The sequence below is a fragment of the Eptatretus burgeri genome, chromosome 6 (genome assembly GCF_056783735.1).
Source record: "Eptatretus burgeri isolate ZD-2024b chromosome 6, Ebu_testis_v1, whole genome shotgun sequence".
Classification (NCBI taxonomy): domain Eukaryota; kingdom Metazoa; phylum Chordata; class Myxini; order Myxiniformes; family Myxinidae; genus Eptatretus; species Eptatretus burgeri.
The window spans coordinates 68070056-68085055 of NC_140966.1; the positions used below are offsets into that span (position 1 = coordinate 68070056).

General features: G+C 38.7%; 1 protein-coding gene across 23 annotated transcripts in view; it reads left to right on the forward strand.

Annotated features, from left to right (window-relative positions):
• LOC147024992 (ELAV-like protein 2) overlaps positions 1–15000 on the forward strand; it is a 287153-nt gene that overhangs the window by 128261 nt on the left and 143892 nt on the right. For 19 of the 23 annotated variants that reach the window (XR_015059289.1, XR_015059290.1, XM_085885524.1 and 16 more), the window contains one exon: positions 11767–11900. Coding sequence is in view for 21 of the 23 variants with exons in the window: in XM_085885524.1 (XP_085741650.1) it covers positions 11767–11900 (134 nt within the window). In the remaining 2 variants the exon portion in view is untranslated. The remainder of the gene's footprint in view (positions 1–11766; positions 11901–15000) is intronic. The other 4 variants (XM_085885512.1, XM_085885513.1, XM_085885514.1 and 1 more) reach the window with 1 other exon arrangement.

Below are 15000 nucleotides of genomic sequence, written 5' to 3' on the forward strand. Positions count from 1 at the left end.
AAGAGAGTCTGTAAGTGTGATTTAATGATTACTGGTGTGAAATGCAGCGGAAGCCGAGCGCCATTGAACCAGTGATGACCCGGCACTCCTTGGAAATGACTCATTGCTGCTTGCTTGGCTCATTCTCAGCAACTCACGCTGCCCTCTCAGCTCACAATGGTGAGGAACCACTCAGCTTTTATTTGGTGAGTTTGGCACTCGGCTCGGAGAGTCTCGGATTCGCTCTCTACTGATAGTTTTATAGAGCCCAGGCGAAGGAGGAGCCAAAAATTGGATCAAAAGACGCTCTAGGCATTTCCGTGCATCCCCATTGGCACACAGATGGCACTTTGAGAAGTATCCCTGCCCCGCCAGACTCCAGAGCCAAAAATGGCCACATTTGCTCCATGGTTAATATTGGGCTTGGGTTTTCGGGAGCGCTGTCAGGCCAGGAATGTGTGCTGGACTCCACATGAGTGTCGTTATTTAGCAGAGCGCCAGGGCTACTCGGTCATCACCGAATGAGTCCACCTCTCACTTGCATTTCAAGTTACACACCAAAGTGTTCTGACTCGCAGGAACCCACAATGTCCCCCATTCCCCGACATCTCAAATGACTATCGTGTGCAATCAGGAATCTGACGGCAGGTGCGGTGTTTGTCGTGAGGTGGGGGAAACGCTGTGGTGTTTGTGGTAAGGTCGTTGAAGTGTTGGGAGTGGTTGAAGTGATTGTGTTGATGAGGTTGTGGGTGTTTGTGGTGAAGAGGTTTGGTGTAAGCTATTGTGGAGATTTTTAGGAGGTGTTGTCGTGACTATGGTGAGGGTTGACGTGTAGTGGTGGGCATGATGAGGGTCTGAGGTGAGGCGTCAATTAGTTAATGGCGTGCAGTTTGAATGGGGAAATGGCGTGTAGTTTGAATGGGGCTGATGCAGTATATCTCCATGTCGCTCATCAGGTGGCGGCTCTGTCCATCCGGTCTGTGGTGTGCATGCATGCATGGAGGGGTTCGTGTGTGAAAGTAAAGTAAATAGGTAAAAAAATAGCAAATGGAATTAAAAACCTAACGAAGAGCCCTATGCCATGCATCTTGTCCCATTTATCCATGAGATATAATGGAAGGGCTAACTGAACAAATACAAATGAAACAAGAAGGGCACTCGCTGGAGCGCATCCCTCCGCCACGCAATGCCTGATCCACGAGAACATATCAGGCCCAATACATTTTTTAAATATCATGCTATACAGTACTAAATCGTTTTTGGACCTATCTCTCAATGGTGAAGAATCACTTTAAAAATCCTCATAGTAAGATCCAGATCCAGATCTTCACCAATGTCTAATCAGTTCATTAATGTCACATTCCAAACCTGTCCACCAAATTTCATCCGGATCCGTTCACAACTTTTTGAGATATCCTGTACACAGACAAACGGACAGAAAGGAGTGAAAAGATAACCTCCTTTATCTTCGGTGGCAGAGGTAATAACTGTCTCGGGATCACTATATGTTAGGTACCATTGCCTTACTGCAACAACAAATAAAATATAACACTCATTCTCACCATACACTCACTCACTCACTGACTCATATTAATGTTTGGTACCTTCTGGGTGACGTAGAAAGCTGAAATTTTGCATGACCACAGACATCAAATTCGACACACTGGAAAAATCACAGAACTGTTGGAAAACATCTGTAAATGAAAATCTCAATAAATAAATAATAATATATACATACATATGAAAGTAAATGAATGAAAAAAATAAATGCAGGTTCGCAACCCAAAACGATTGGGAACCACGGTAATTCTGTGTGCTGATGGACATCAAAGCCGATACACCAGGAAAAATCAAGAACCATCGGAAAGCATCTGTTGATGAAAATATAAGAAAATGAAAATAAATAGATGAAAAAACAAATTTGAAAAATGAAATGCAGGTGAGAAACCCAAGACAATGGGGAAGCACGGTTCGTTATTACTTACAATGTGTAAGCACACTCTGCTGGTATAATTGGTCTTTATTTTAATATATATATATATATATATATATATATATATATATATATATATATATATATATATATATATATATACACATATCTTCTTCTTTCAGCTGCTCCCGTTAGGGGTTGCCACAGCGGATCATCCGTATGATCCGCATAGTGATTTGGCACATGTTTTACGCCGGATGCCCTTCCTGACGCAACCCTGGTCGCCTCTTACGACACAGGGATATGGTACACCTATTTTAACCAGGGTATACACCGGGCCAGTACACTGGTACTCACTTTGCCGACCTCGGAAGGATGACAGGCTGAGTCAACCCCCTGGTGTATTAATTCAGTGGCCCAACGGGGCTTGAACTCGGGACCTTTTGGATCCCAAGCCGCTGCTCTAACCACTGCGCCAACACCAGGCTTTCATATATATATATATATATATATATATATATATATATATATATATATATATATATATATATATATATATATATATATATATATATATATATATATTTATATATATATATATATATATATATATTTATATATATATTTATATTTATATATTTATATTTATATATATATATATATATATATATTTATATTTATATTTATATTTATATATATATATATATATATATTTATATTTATATATATATATATATATTTATATATATATATTTATTTATATTTATATATATATATATATATATATATATATATATATATATATATATATATATATATATATATATATATACATACACACCCGAGCTTGGTGGAGCAATTGAATATACACACCCAGAACTGTGAGCAACAATGGTCGGGTGTGCATGACACCATCATTAGGTCAGAAGGGCTGTTCCTGGTTATATATATGTATGTAGACTCCTCCCAAGAAAGCTGCATAAAGCAACAATGAAAAGCTACACAAGGTAAGTCTCTTGCTGTTTCTAACTCTTCCCAGAGCTCCTCCATGGCTGTAAAGACATCCACAAACAGTACATACATGATAATCCCAATGCAACACACTCCTCAGCTGCTAGATTGTTTTCCTCAGTTATTGGTGAATCATCAGCGACAGCTCGGACAGAACCGCATATCATTGAGGCTCCCAAGCATGTACCATGCGCAAATGTCAAATAACAGTCAACATTTAAATCAAAAAAAGAAAACCAACTCACATTATCTCACTGGTCAGTGGAGGAATAACCAATTGGCTTTCACCTAATCAATTAACCAGGTTGCTATGATTATATAAATAGACTCCCCTGGTGAGAGATGAGAGATGTGAGTTTGGTCTTTGTTTTTATAGATGTGACGTGTCCCAGAACTGTGTGTGTGTGTGTGTGTGTGTGTGTGTGTGTGTGTGTGTGTGTGTGTGTGTGTGTGTGTGTGTGTGTGTGTGTGTGTGTGTGTGTGTGTGTGTGTGTGTGTGTGTGTGTGTTTATATATTTTTATATATATATATATATATATATATATATATATATATATATATATATATATATATATGTATATTCATACATATTGTCGCGGGGGTGGCTGGCCCAGGTTCACCCCCGACCCAAATTGTGGTGACAGTCGGTTGACACCAACATCCCCCCGGGACGGCCGAGCGATTCCTTATTAATAGGAGGCAGACACGTTGATCCTCGGAGATTTCAACATGTGCTCGAAAGGCATAGGGCATGATGGCAGACGGGTGGAGGAGCATGGGAAATGAAATGGATGCACAGAGGGTTTCTCCTCGAAACTAGTGTAACGGCTTCGTGTGCTCCGATCGTCCTCACTGACTCAACCAAGAGCCAAAGGCCAGCATCTTGCTTCAACACATGAGCCAAATCGCCTCAACTTTATTGACAATGGCTGTGTCATCCTCCCCGGCATGCATTCACCCTCTGCTCTCACCTCTCCCAACAATGTGCCTCATGCATCCGCTCGGATCTGGCTCTCCAGAAATGTGCAAACCCTGAACTCCAGCCTCTGATTCTCTTTTGAATCAACTCTGCCTTGTGCGTTCCTCACACTGACCTCGTGGGTGTGCTCCGCCGATCTCTCATCCAATACAGAAAGAAGCCTCCCACAATGCGCAAGCAACCTTCCTCTTGATCTTGCATATATCCTCCACTTCCGGGGTGTGGCTTGCTCGCACAAAACCCGGGAAGGCAGTGCTTCTGCCTGCTCGGCACGCCTGCTTGTTCCTCCTCATGGATTTGGTTATAAATACATAGGGAAAAGTCACAGAGGGGCGATTACATCTTGTGGAAGCTTATTCTTACTCCCCAAACTAATTAACACCACACCACCCCCCCCCCCCCCCATATGGTGACATGTAATACTTAAGCTCACAGGTTCCCTACTTACTCACATTGAGATGCCTCCTACACATTCACAGACCAAGCAACTCTACACAATGCTACAGTCCCTCTTAAATTCTTCCATCTACCCCCACAACTATATATATATATATATATATATATATATATATATATATATATATATATATATATATATATATATATATATATATATATATATATATATATATATATATATATATAATATATATATATATATATATATATATATATATATATATATATAATATATATATATATATATATATATATATATATATATATATATATATATATATATATATATATATATATATATATATATATATATATATATATATATATATATATAATATATATATATATATATAATATATATATAATATATATATATAATATATATATATCCTGGTGCCTGGTGTTGGCACAGTGGTTAGGGCAGTGGCTTGCGATCCAAAAGGTCCTGAGTTCAAGCCCCGTTGGGCCACTGAATTAATACACCAGGGGTTGACTCAGCCTGTCATCCTTCCGAGGTCGGTGAAATGAGTACCAGTATACTGGGCCGGTGTATACCCCGGTTAAAATAGGTGTACCATATCCCTGTGTCCTAAGAGGCGACCAGGGTTGCGTCAGGAAGGGCATCCGGCGTAAAACATGCCAAATCACTATGCGGATCATAACAGATGATCCGCTGTGGTGACCCCTAACGGGAGCAGCCGAAAGAAGAAGTGTATATATATATATATATATATATATATATATATATATATATATATATATATATATATATATATATATATATATATATATATATATATATATATATACTGTATTTTCCACTGTATAAACCCCACTTTTTATATCAGCAAAAAAGGTAAAGGTTGGGGGTGTGGTTAATGCATGGTTATGGAAAAAATAAATCGGTCTTAAAAACAATCAATGCTGAATTTAAATTGTATTCCAAACGAACACTTTTGTAGCAGTCGGAACTGCTTTCAGCTCAATTCCACCATTTAAATTTTGAAAATCAGTTCAGGTTCAGAGTTTGTACAGTGTTTTAATAACCGTGTGTGGAAATTGTTTCTTAGGTTAGCTCGAATCTGTTTCTTAGGTTAGCTTTATATATATATATATATATATATATATATATATATATATATATATATATATATATATATATATATATATATATATATATATATATATATATATATATATATATACACAACATGGTGGAACTTATGCCTGGTGTTGGCTTAATGGTTAGGGTAGTGGGCTTGGGATCCTAGGGTCCTGAGTTCAAATCCCGCTCAGCTGTTGAATTAACACCAGGTGGGGTTGACTCTGCCTGTCATCCTTCTGAGGTCGGCAAAATGAGTGCCAGCATGCTGGTATACTGTGTCGGAGTGGCGACCCGTCCAGGATTGTTCCCAATAGCCAAGGAGACTGCTTCGGCGGCACCAACGCTCTGCACAGAGTATGGTCCTAATGGATGGATGGATGGTGGAACTTGTTGAAGAAAATTTGAAGATGACATTTTGGTCACAAATATACATACATGATCAATGATCATATATGTTTGCTGCATCATAATAAGATAACCAGGAATAAATTTCTGCATAGTTCGAGTGTGAAAAAAATCCTGGTTATCTCTGAACTCAAATCCAAGAACCACAATGCTAACATGGCAACAGCATCATCAGCAAGTATCTATAAGGCTAACCATCTATGCATAACGACCAAAGGGAGGTTCCATAAATTACTCACCCCATACGTCATGACACTGAACCTGGATGCACTGTGGTCATACCCTGGAAACAAAATCATAAAAATGTCCACACACATTTAACAATGGCCACATCTATTATGCAAAACCGATTCACAAATGAGAAAAAGAGCAGAGCAGACTATTGATGACATGATTGGCATTTTTCCTTTTGGTTGTTAGGAAAAATGCTCCTTGATTTGCTCCTTGCACCATAACTTGATCAGAAACAAATGGCTGAATTTTTTAAAATATTTTTCTGTGTGTATGACCACAAGACTAAAAAATTAAACATTTGTGTTTTATATCTAAAATTCATAAAGTTTGTGTTAAATATTTTGACCAAGATAGAGTATAGAGGTCTCCCTTGAAAGGTAGGCTTAATTTGAATTTGAGGATGCTGCAGTCAATTCCTTATCTGTTCTGTTTTTGTTCATTATGACTCAACTGTGAAATATATCCCTGGAGAAATAATCCATCCATTAGGACCATACTCTGTGCAGAGCATTGGTGCCGCCGAAGCAGTCTCCTTGGCTATTGGGAACAATCCTGGACGGGTCGCCACTCCGACACAGTATACCAGCATGCTGGCACTCATTTTGCCGACCTCGGAAGGATGACAGGCAGAGTCAACCCCACCTGGTGTTAATTCAACAGCTGAGCGGGATTTGAACTCAGGACCCTAGGATCCCAAGCCCACTACCTTAACCATTAAGCCAACACCAGGCATGAGAAATAATAGACTATAATGAAATGTTATTTTGGGGGGAGGGAATAACAGAGGCTGTATTAAAGTAATGTTATCATTGCACAAATACGCCATTGTTTGTGATAGTTTATGTAGAAAGATGAGTTTGGTTCCCCCAGCAGATTTTCTGCTGCAAGTGTAGCCTCACTTTGTCCTAGCATCATTCAAGGGCGCTGAACTCCGGTGATTATAGTAGCCTTGGGATAAATGGGCCAATTTTGAGAAGCCAATTTATATGGAAATAGTGCAGGGACCATGGCGTAGGTGTCCCGTGCACTTAGCAGTGTGATGTGCAGATTGGCTTGGAGTGGTGTACGAATTGAGTTTTTAACTCACTTTGTTTGCTTTAAAGAAAAATATTTCTCTTAGGTGGATAAAACGGTTTTGAAAATTTGTTGGACATCACACACAAGATTAATTTCTTAATACACAACAGCCACAATGATCATAGAACAATGAGAAGTGCAAAATTAACAACAAATTCTGGTGTGTTTAAATATATATTTTTGCATATCTTAGATTGGATTACAAACCGTTGCACAAAGCAATAAATATTATTACTTAAAAGTGTAAATTTAAAGGCCCGTGCACTTTTCAGCCAACATGTAATAAATGATTCTCATGTTAAATATTTGACTATTTGGGGGCAAAAGAAAAAAAATCGAGTTATAAATGTGCAGAATCCTGAAAACGCACACATCAAATACAACATCTCTCGTGTGTTGACATGGAAGAGGAATAATTCAGAAGGATGACAGAGCCTGTCATATTTCATTTGCAAAGCTGCAACGGCTCACTCTCCATGAGTAGAAAGTCTGTCTGAAGTGAAGCAAATTACAGGTCGTCAGCATCACGTGTTCCACATTACTTTTAATAATTAATACAGTGCTGCAGAAAAACACTCATGGTACTCACAAAATGAAAGTAATGTATTTTTTTTTCTTACAAAAAGTGATCAGTAATTTCTTGATTTTTTTGTCAAAGTTCAGTGACTAGCATTGACGAAACTGCATTTTTCTGCCCTTTTTAAAATTTATACTTTTTAAAAACATTTTAACCTCAAACGAAAAAAGAATCATTCTTATTGTCCAAACTCGGTCCTAGGCTACTGACTTTATGAACAATCCTCGAGTATTCTATAGATTGTCATATTACAATGGGGTTAACGTCCCTATAACCAGGGATTGGGCAGACGGGTCCTCCAGCTCAACATCCATTTGATTGACAATTGATGGCACGTGGATTGATGACTCGTCCAGCATGCAAAACACCAGGGTGACCGTTTTAGAACTGTGTTGAGATTCCAACCCAGATGAGATGGCTCAGAGGCTAGTGTACATACCTCTTTATGTTATCTTGCCATCCCTGGGAAAATCATGTGTCTGCTCTGCAGATGGCACAAATAGCATAAAGCAATGTTGGCAACGGTTTTGTGATGTAAAAATATATATATATATATATATATATATATATATATATATATATATATATATATATATATATATATATATATATATATATATATATATATATATATGCCAAAGCAAGCAAAATTCATCCCAATTTTATAGTTCTGCGAAATTAAATATAAGAAAAGAAAAAAAAATCATTTGACAAGGTGTGATCAATATTTTGCAGTATGGCGGATAAAGTTACCGACGGATATGAACAAAGTTGTCATCATTTTATAATATCAGCAATTTCAGCGAATTTTTATACATAGTTCTTGGTACACCCTGACATAATCACAAGTAGTTTTTTTTTTTACTTTCCATGTTAAGCCATGCACTTGCCGATCATTCATTGTGTAAATCATGATAACCTGTCGAAATCACACCACAAACACCTCAATTTCGCTGATTTGCATTTTCAATCTATGTTACAAATGCTATAATATACATGTCTGGCATGTTAGCATACATATGGAGTAACAAACTTTTGGTATATATACATATACATATATATATATATCAGGAATGCCAGGCATTGCCTGGTACTGTTGTGATCCTGTTGGCATTTAGAAGAAATCAGATTTTGTGTTTTTTTGGAATTTTTTGTGGGTGCCAAACACTTCCCTTCACGCTAGAAATAATGGGTTAGGGGATCAGTCTGACGCACAGTATGATTTCTGCCGAATCAGTTCCGAGAAAGGAATATGGCTGGGTGGTTTGCTATTTCCTGCCCAGATTAGGCTATGGTAATCAAACTCACACCAGAGAGGGCAATGAGGCACTGAGCCGCTGCTCTCCTATAGCATCATAACAGTGCCATAAACATTCTTATTGCAAACTTCTGACTCATCCACCTTTCTCCACTTACAAACATATTTTCTCATCATATCTCATGAAATTGAATCAGGATTTGAAAAGAATTTCATCAGATTCCATGAAAAATCGTTTATTTATTTATTTATTTATTTATTTATTTTTAAAGGGCTAACAGAAAGTTTGGTGGTGTCAGTGGACTTTCACTGAAACCAAGTGGTAAAAATGTCATTTGTAGGAGAGATCAGCAGGTTCAAATCCCAGTTGCACACTGATATTCGGTAGTGTACTGTGCAACATTCCTCAAAAGATAGACTTTATTTCATCAGTTTTATATTTTTATCCAGTGAGTCGAGTATGTAATGAGCCCAGACACTCAGAAGACTTGAATTAAGAAAAATTTCACACCTTGAGCAGATTACGCCCCACTGTGAGCCAGACTGCTTTTTCCTGATATATTTAAATAAAGCACAGTATTTTGGGGTCTTTGATTTCTTTGGTGTTCTGTCTGTTAATAAGGTATGCATACAAAGCATTTTCCTCCCAATATACAGCATTAATAGGTTTTGTTTTTACAGCATGCTTGAAACATATAATAATGAATCATCTTTACTAATCAATCAGTTGCTATGCAAATTGTGTATGTATTTAAATAAACCTCGATTTTTGGGTGGTGCCCATCTACTGTACATATGAAAATGGCAAATCAATATGCAACTTTCAAAATGATGTAATCCGTCCCAGATTGCTCGGCCCGCATGTGCAGAGACCCTTAGTAACGGAGTAATTCAGGGCAGTCTGGACATATTCCATGCCTCCCAAATGAGGATTGTAGAATGAAATGGCAAAAAAAAAAAAAAATTCAAGAAGCTGAAAGTACTTGTAAGCATACCTGTGAGAAAGGGGTCATATATATATATATATATATATATATATATATATATATATATATATATATATATATATATATATATATATTTCTTCTTCTTTCGGCTGCTCCCGTTAGGGGTCGCCACAGCGGATCATCCATTATGATTTGGCACATGTTTTACGCCGGATGCCCTTCCTGACGCAACCCTGGTCGCCTCTTACAACACAGGGATATGGTACACCTATTTTAACCGGGGTATACACCGGCCCAGTATACTGGTACTCATTTCGCCGACCTCAGAAGGATGACAGGCTGAGTCAACCCCCTGGTGTATTAATTCAGTGGCTCAACGGGGCTTGAACTCAGGACCTCTTGGATCCCAAGCCGCTGCCCTAACCACTGCGCCAACACCAGGCTCATATATATATATATATATATATATATATATATATATATATATATATATATATATATATATATATATATATATATATATATATATATATATATATATATATATATATATATATATATATATATATATATATATATATATATATATATATATATATATTTTTTTTTTTTAAACAAACGCACACAGATCATACAAACACACACACACACACACACACACACACACACACACACACACACACACATTCCCGACCACATGGATCATCATCTGGGGCACCATTCTTTTCCTCGAGGTTTCGATCCTTTCAGTCCAGAACCTCTCCAAACGGTGGACCCACAACCTTTGTCACATATCCACATCAGTATATCCACAACCTCAGTTGTGTCCACGGAGTCAATACCCAAGAATCAAATAAATACATATGAAACATAAATATCAAAGAAACAGCGCGGTGAATTTTCCACCAAACGATAATGACATCAGCGGGAGAAGCCTCACCAAAGGAAATAGCAATCACACGTACACACGTACACACACACACACACACACACACACACACACACACACACACACACACACACACACACACCGACACACCTACACACCTACACACCTACACACCTACACACCTACACACCTACACACCTACACACCTACACACCTACACACCTACACACCGACACACCGACGCACCGACACACCGACACACCGACACACCGACACACCTACACACCTACACACCTACACACATACACACATACACACTGACACACATACACACTGACACACATACACACCGACACACATACACACCGACACACATACACACCGACACACATACACACCGACACACATACACACCGACACACATACACACCGACACACATACACACCGACACACATACACACCGACACACATACACACACACACACCGACACACACACACACCACATGTGCAAAAGGCCTCATTTAGCATTCACATGTCATTTTGAAAGTCACGTATTATTCCTCCTCCTTCCTGTATTTTGCAGTGTGCTGTTTCCCATTTATGCACCTTTCCTCCCATTACTACCTTCTCCTCCCAATGTACTTTCACTGTTCTTTCTCATTTTTCCCAATATACATTTTTCCTTCTCTTGCTGCCCCTTGCTTTTTTTTCCCAACATTTTATTTCCTAAATTTAGCTCCCCCACACCCACCCCGCCCCTCTTCCCCATCTCCCCTTTTGCTTATTACTATGTAGATGGTCCCCATAACATACTGGAGTATTAAACATGTGCAGTTGATGTGTTGGTGTGAAAGAAACATACTTTTGAATACATTTGAAAACGCATACCTTAATGCTCCTGGTATCTCAGGTGGCGTCTCAACATTTCCCTCCACCACAGGTCAGAGCTTGGGCTACGGGTTTGTTAACTACGTGGACCCTAAAGATGCAGAGAAAGCAATCAGCACTCTCAATGGACTACGTCTTCAGACCAAGACCATCAAGGTGCGGTTTTTTTTGCTTTTCATTATATAATATTCAGGGAACGTTGCACAAATATAACACGGCAGCCAAGACAGGTTTTGTAATTTATCTTTGTTATAATTTACTTCTCATTTTCATGAATGAAGAAAGCTGGTGTTATTCATGAACAGATTTGGTGGGTCTCGAGGACTCGGTACAAGTACGCAGCATTGGGACTGCCGTGGCTTACATAGAAAAATTTAAATGTCCCATCTTGGGCGCCGGAAAATCTTGGGAAACCTCGTATGTTAAGGGAAATGAGCATACAAACTCATGCCAAGCAAGTCCTGTTCTTGAACCAAAATCTTCCAAATTAGCAATAATCCACGCCATTAGGGTATGTTTGCTACCCCAAAGATGAAAGGCTTACAAATTTGCTTCAAGTGCTGCTGTCAACTTCCTGCAAATAGGCTGAGACTTCTGTACAAAATAATCTACTCCTCTAAATGCAATTATATTTTCAGAAGACCCAGATCTTTATTTTACTCTTGTATTAAGCATCTCTTTTCATCCATACATTTGCTTTGTCATGAAAAAAAAAGTGTTGAATGACATCTGAACATCTTTATCATATGGAGGCATTCGACTTCAGTAGATTATTTGGTGAATGCATATTGGACTGGGATTCAATTATGCACTTGGCCTGCTGGTTGCATCGTTCATGAGGTAGTTGTTCTGCTCCAGCATTTAAGGGTGGGAATTTTGAATTTGGCCAGGATGCCAGCACACAATGGCCTACTCTTGTTAAAGACACCTTGAGATCTGTGACAACCACCAGAAAATGCTGGCACACTCAACACCCAGATTCAATGCCTTGCTACGAAGCACGAGGATGAACTCTGACTCAACAGAATTTGTTGCCAGGTGAGAAGTCGAACTCTGACTCGACAGTAGTTTATATCTGGATCAGGAATCGCACTCAGATGTGACGGCTGAAATGAGAGGAATCTACCTTTGGGATATTCTGCCTGCTCAACAGTACTTGATTTGTTGGCATTTAAATGTAAAAGATGAGAAAATATTTTCTATTCTTTTAATTTATTTATTTTTTTACAGGATCTAAGGCTCGTAATGGAGCTGAAACACATCTCGCACACATGGACATACAGACGATTAAACGAGACACAACACAGGACTGTCAAATGAAACAAACACAGCCATTGAACTTGGAATAAGTGCCATCACTTCCAGGGCACTCTGGGAACTAATGACAACACAACAATGGCACCGCCTTTCTCACCTTGCACAGCGGAGGATTTCCGAAGCAGCAATTTCCTCCTCCCCATGGATGCTTTGCCAGCTTACTTACTTGTTGCATCATTTATAACAGTCAGTTGTTCTTAATTGGTCATAAAAAAGCAAAATCAGTCAACAGGAGGGAAGAAAAATGATTCTAAAAGAAAGAGAAAAGAAAAAGAAATCTTGAGGAAGATTGCTCATGGAATTAATTACAATGCTCACTCTCAGGAAAGCTAAGTTGAGCAGAGCTAGTAGGCGGTTTGGCAGTGAATCATCAGCTCTTGTAACTACGATGCCCTGAAGGTGGTACAGCTGGGATAAGCCCTCGGTGCTACAATGATTAGTCATTTGCAGTTGAAAATGTTGAGCGAATGCTTTGCAGAATCCTTTACCTGTGCCTGGGATAAGTAAAACAGCAACGCTCGTGCTCTTGAGAACCCAGTGTGCCGATACACTATTACCACGTTATACTACAGCGCAGTGGAACCACTTAGCTGTGGATCCATTGAATTTACATCTTTGCTGAAATTCACCGAAAGAAAAATCTCTAAATAGGATTCGAGAATTATATGGAGTTCCGCAGGATTCTTTTTTTTTCTTAATGTTGAACATTGTCAAACAATGAATCGATCAACCCTCTTTTGCTCGATGGGCAAAGCCCAAAATGTTCGCACCTCGTGATCCTTTGCGGCAGATAATTCTAACCATTTTTTTCCTCCGCCACCGAAGGTGGATGGAGGTTATGTTTTCACCTTTGTCTGTCTTTGTTTATCTGTGAAGAGGAAATCTCAAAAAATTGCGCACAGATTCAGACGAAATTTGGTGGAGAGGTTGTGCGTGCGACGACGACAAAATGATTCGATTTTGGTGAAGATCCGGATCCGGATATGAGAATTTTAAGTGATTCTTCACCAGAGAGATGGGGCCAAAAAACAATATATAGCACGATATTTCAAAAAGTTGTGAACGGATTCGGATGGAATTTGATGGAGAGGTTGAGTAGATCACAAGAACAAGCCGATTAGATTTTGGTTCAGGTCCGGATGCAGATCGGGCCGATAAGTGGGATACAAAACGTAAACTGTTCAGAGTGGCGGAGGTATGCGCTCTACTGAGTGCCGTTATAGTTACCTCTGCCATTGAAGGTGGACGGAGATTACGGTTTCACCCTTGTCCGTCTGTCTCTCAAAGTTATGGACAGATTTGACCAACACTTGGTGGACAGGTTGGGTGTGTGACAAGGATAAATTGATTCGATTTTGGTGAAGATCCGGATTGGGATCCGACCTGTCATTGGGATGCAAAACGTAAACTGTTCAGCCTGGCAGAGGCACACATGCTCTAGTCTGGTATTCTTATGTTTTTATTCTCTTGTACCACCAATACAGACCACTAGTTTTGTGCTTGAATTAGCAACTACATTTTAAATAAATCGATCATTTTTTTTTATCTGTTGCACATTTCTTTTAGAAAAGCATAACAGATATTTACATATCGCTTAGGTATAAAGGAAAGGTGTCTCAGAACGATTACAGGACCACAAGCTCATAAACAGTCTACACTGTTCTTTGGTGAATGTGTGCCTTTTGATAAATAAAATGTAATTATTACAGTGCAACTGCCATGGAGGAACCACAACTTTAACCTTGTGTAAAAACATGGTTGTTTCATTTCATTGAAGTTTTGTCACTTATTCATCCTCAAAAATGACAAAACCGAGAATACAAAGCTTAACTAACCACACTTCAAAACACCATCATCCCTGTCAAGTCTCCAAAAAGGTTGACCCAGTTAGTTGGTTCATCCAAGAAGACATTTAAGACGAAATACATCAAGGATAAGA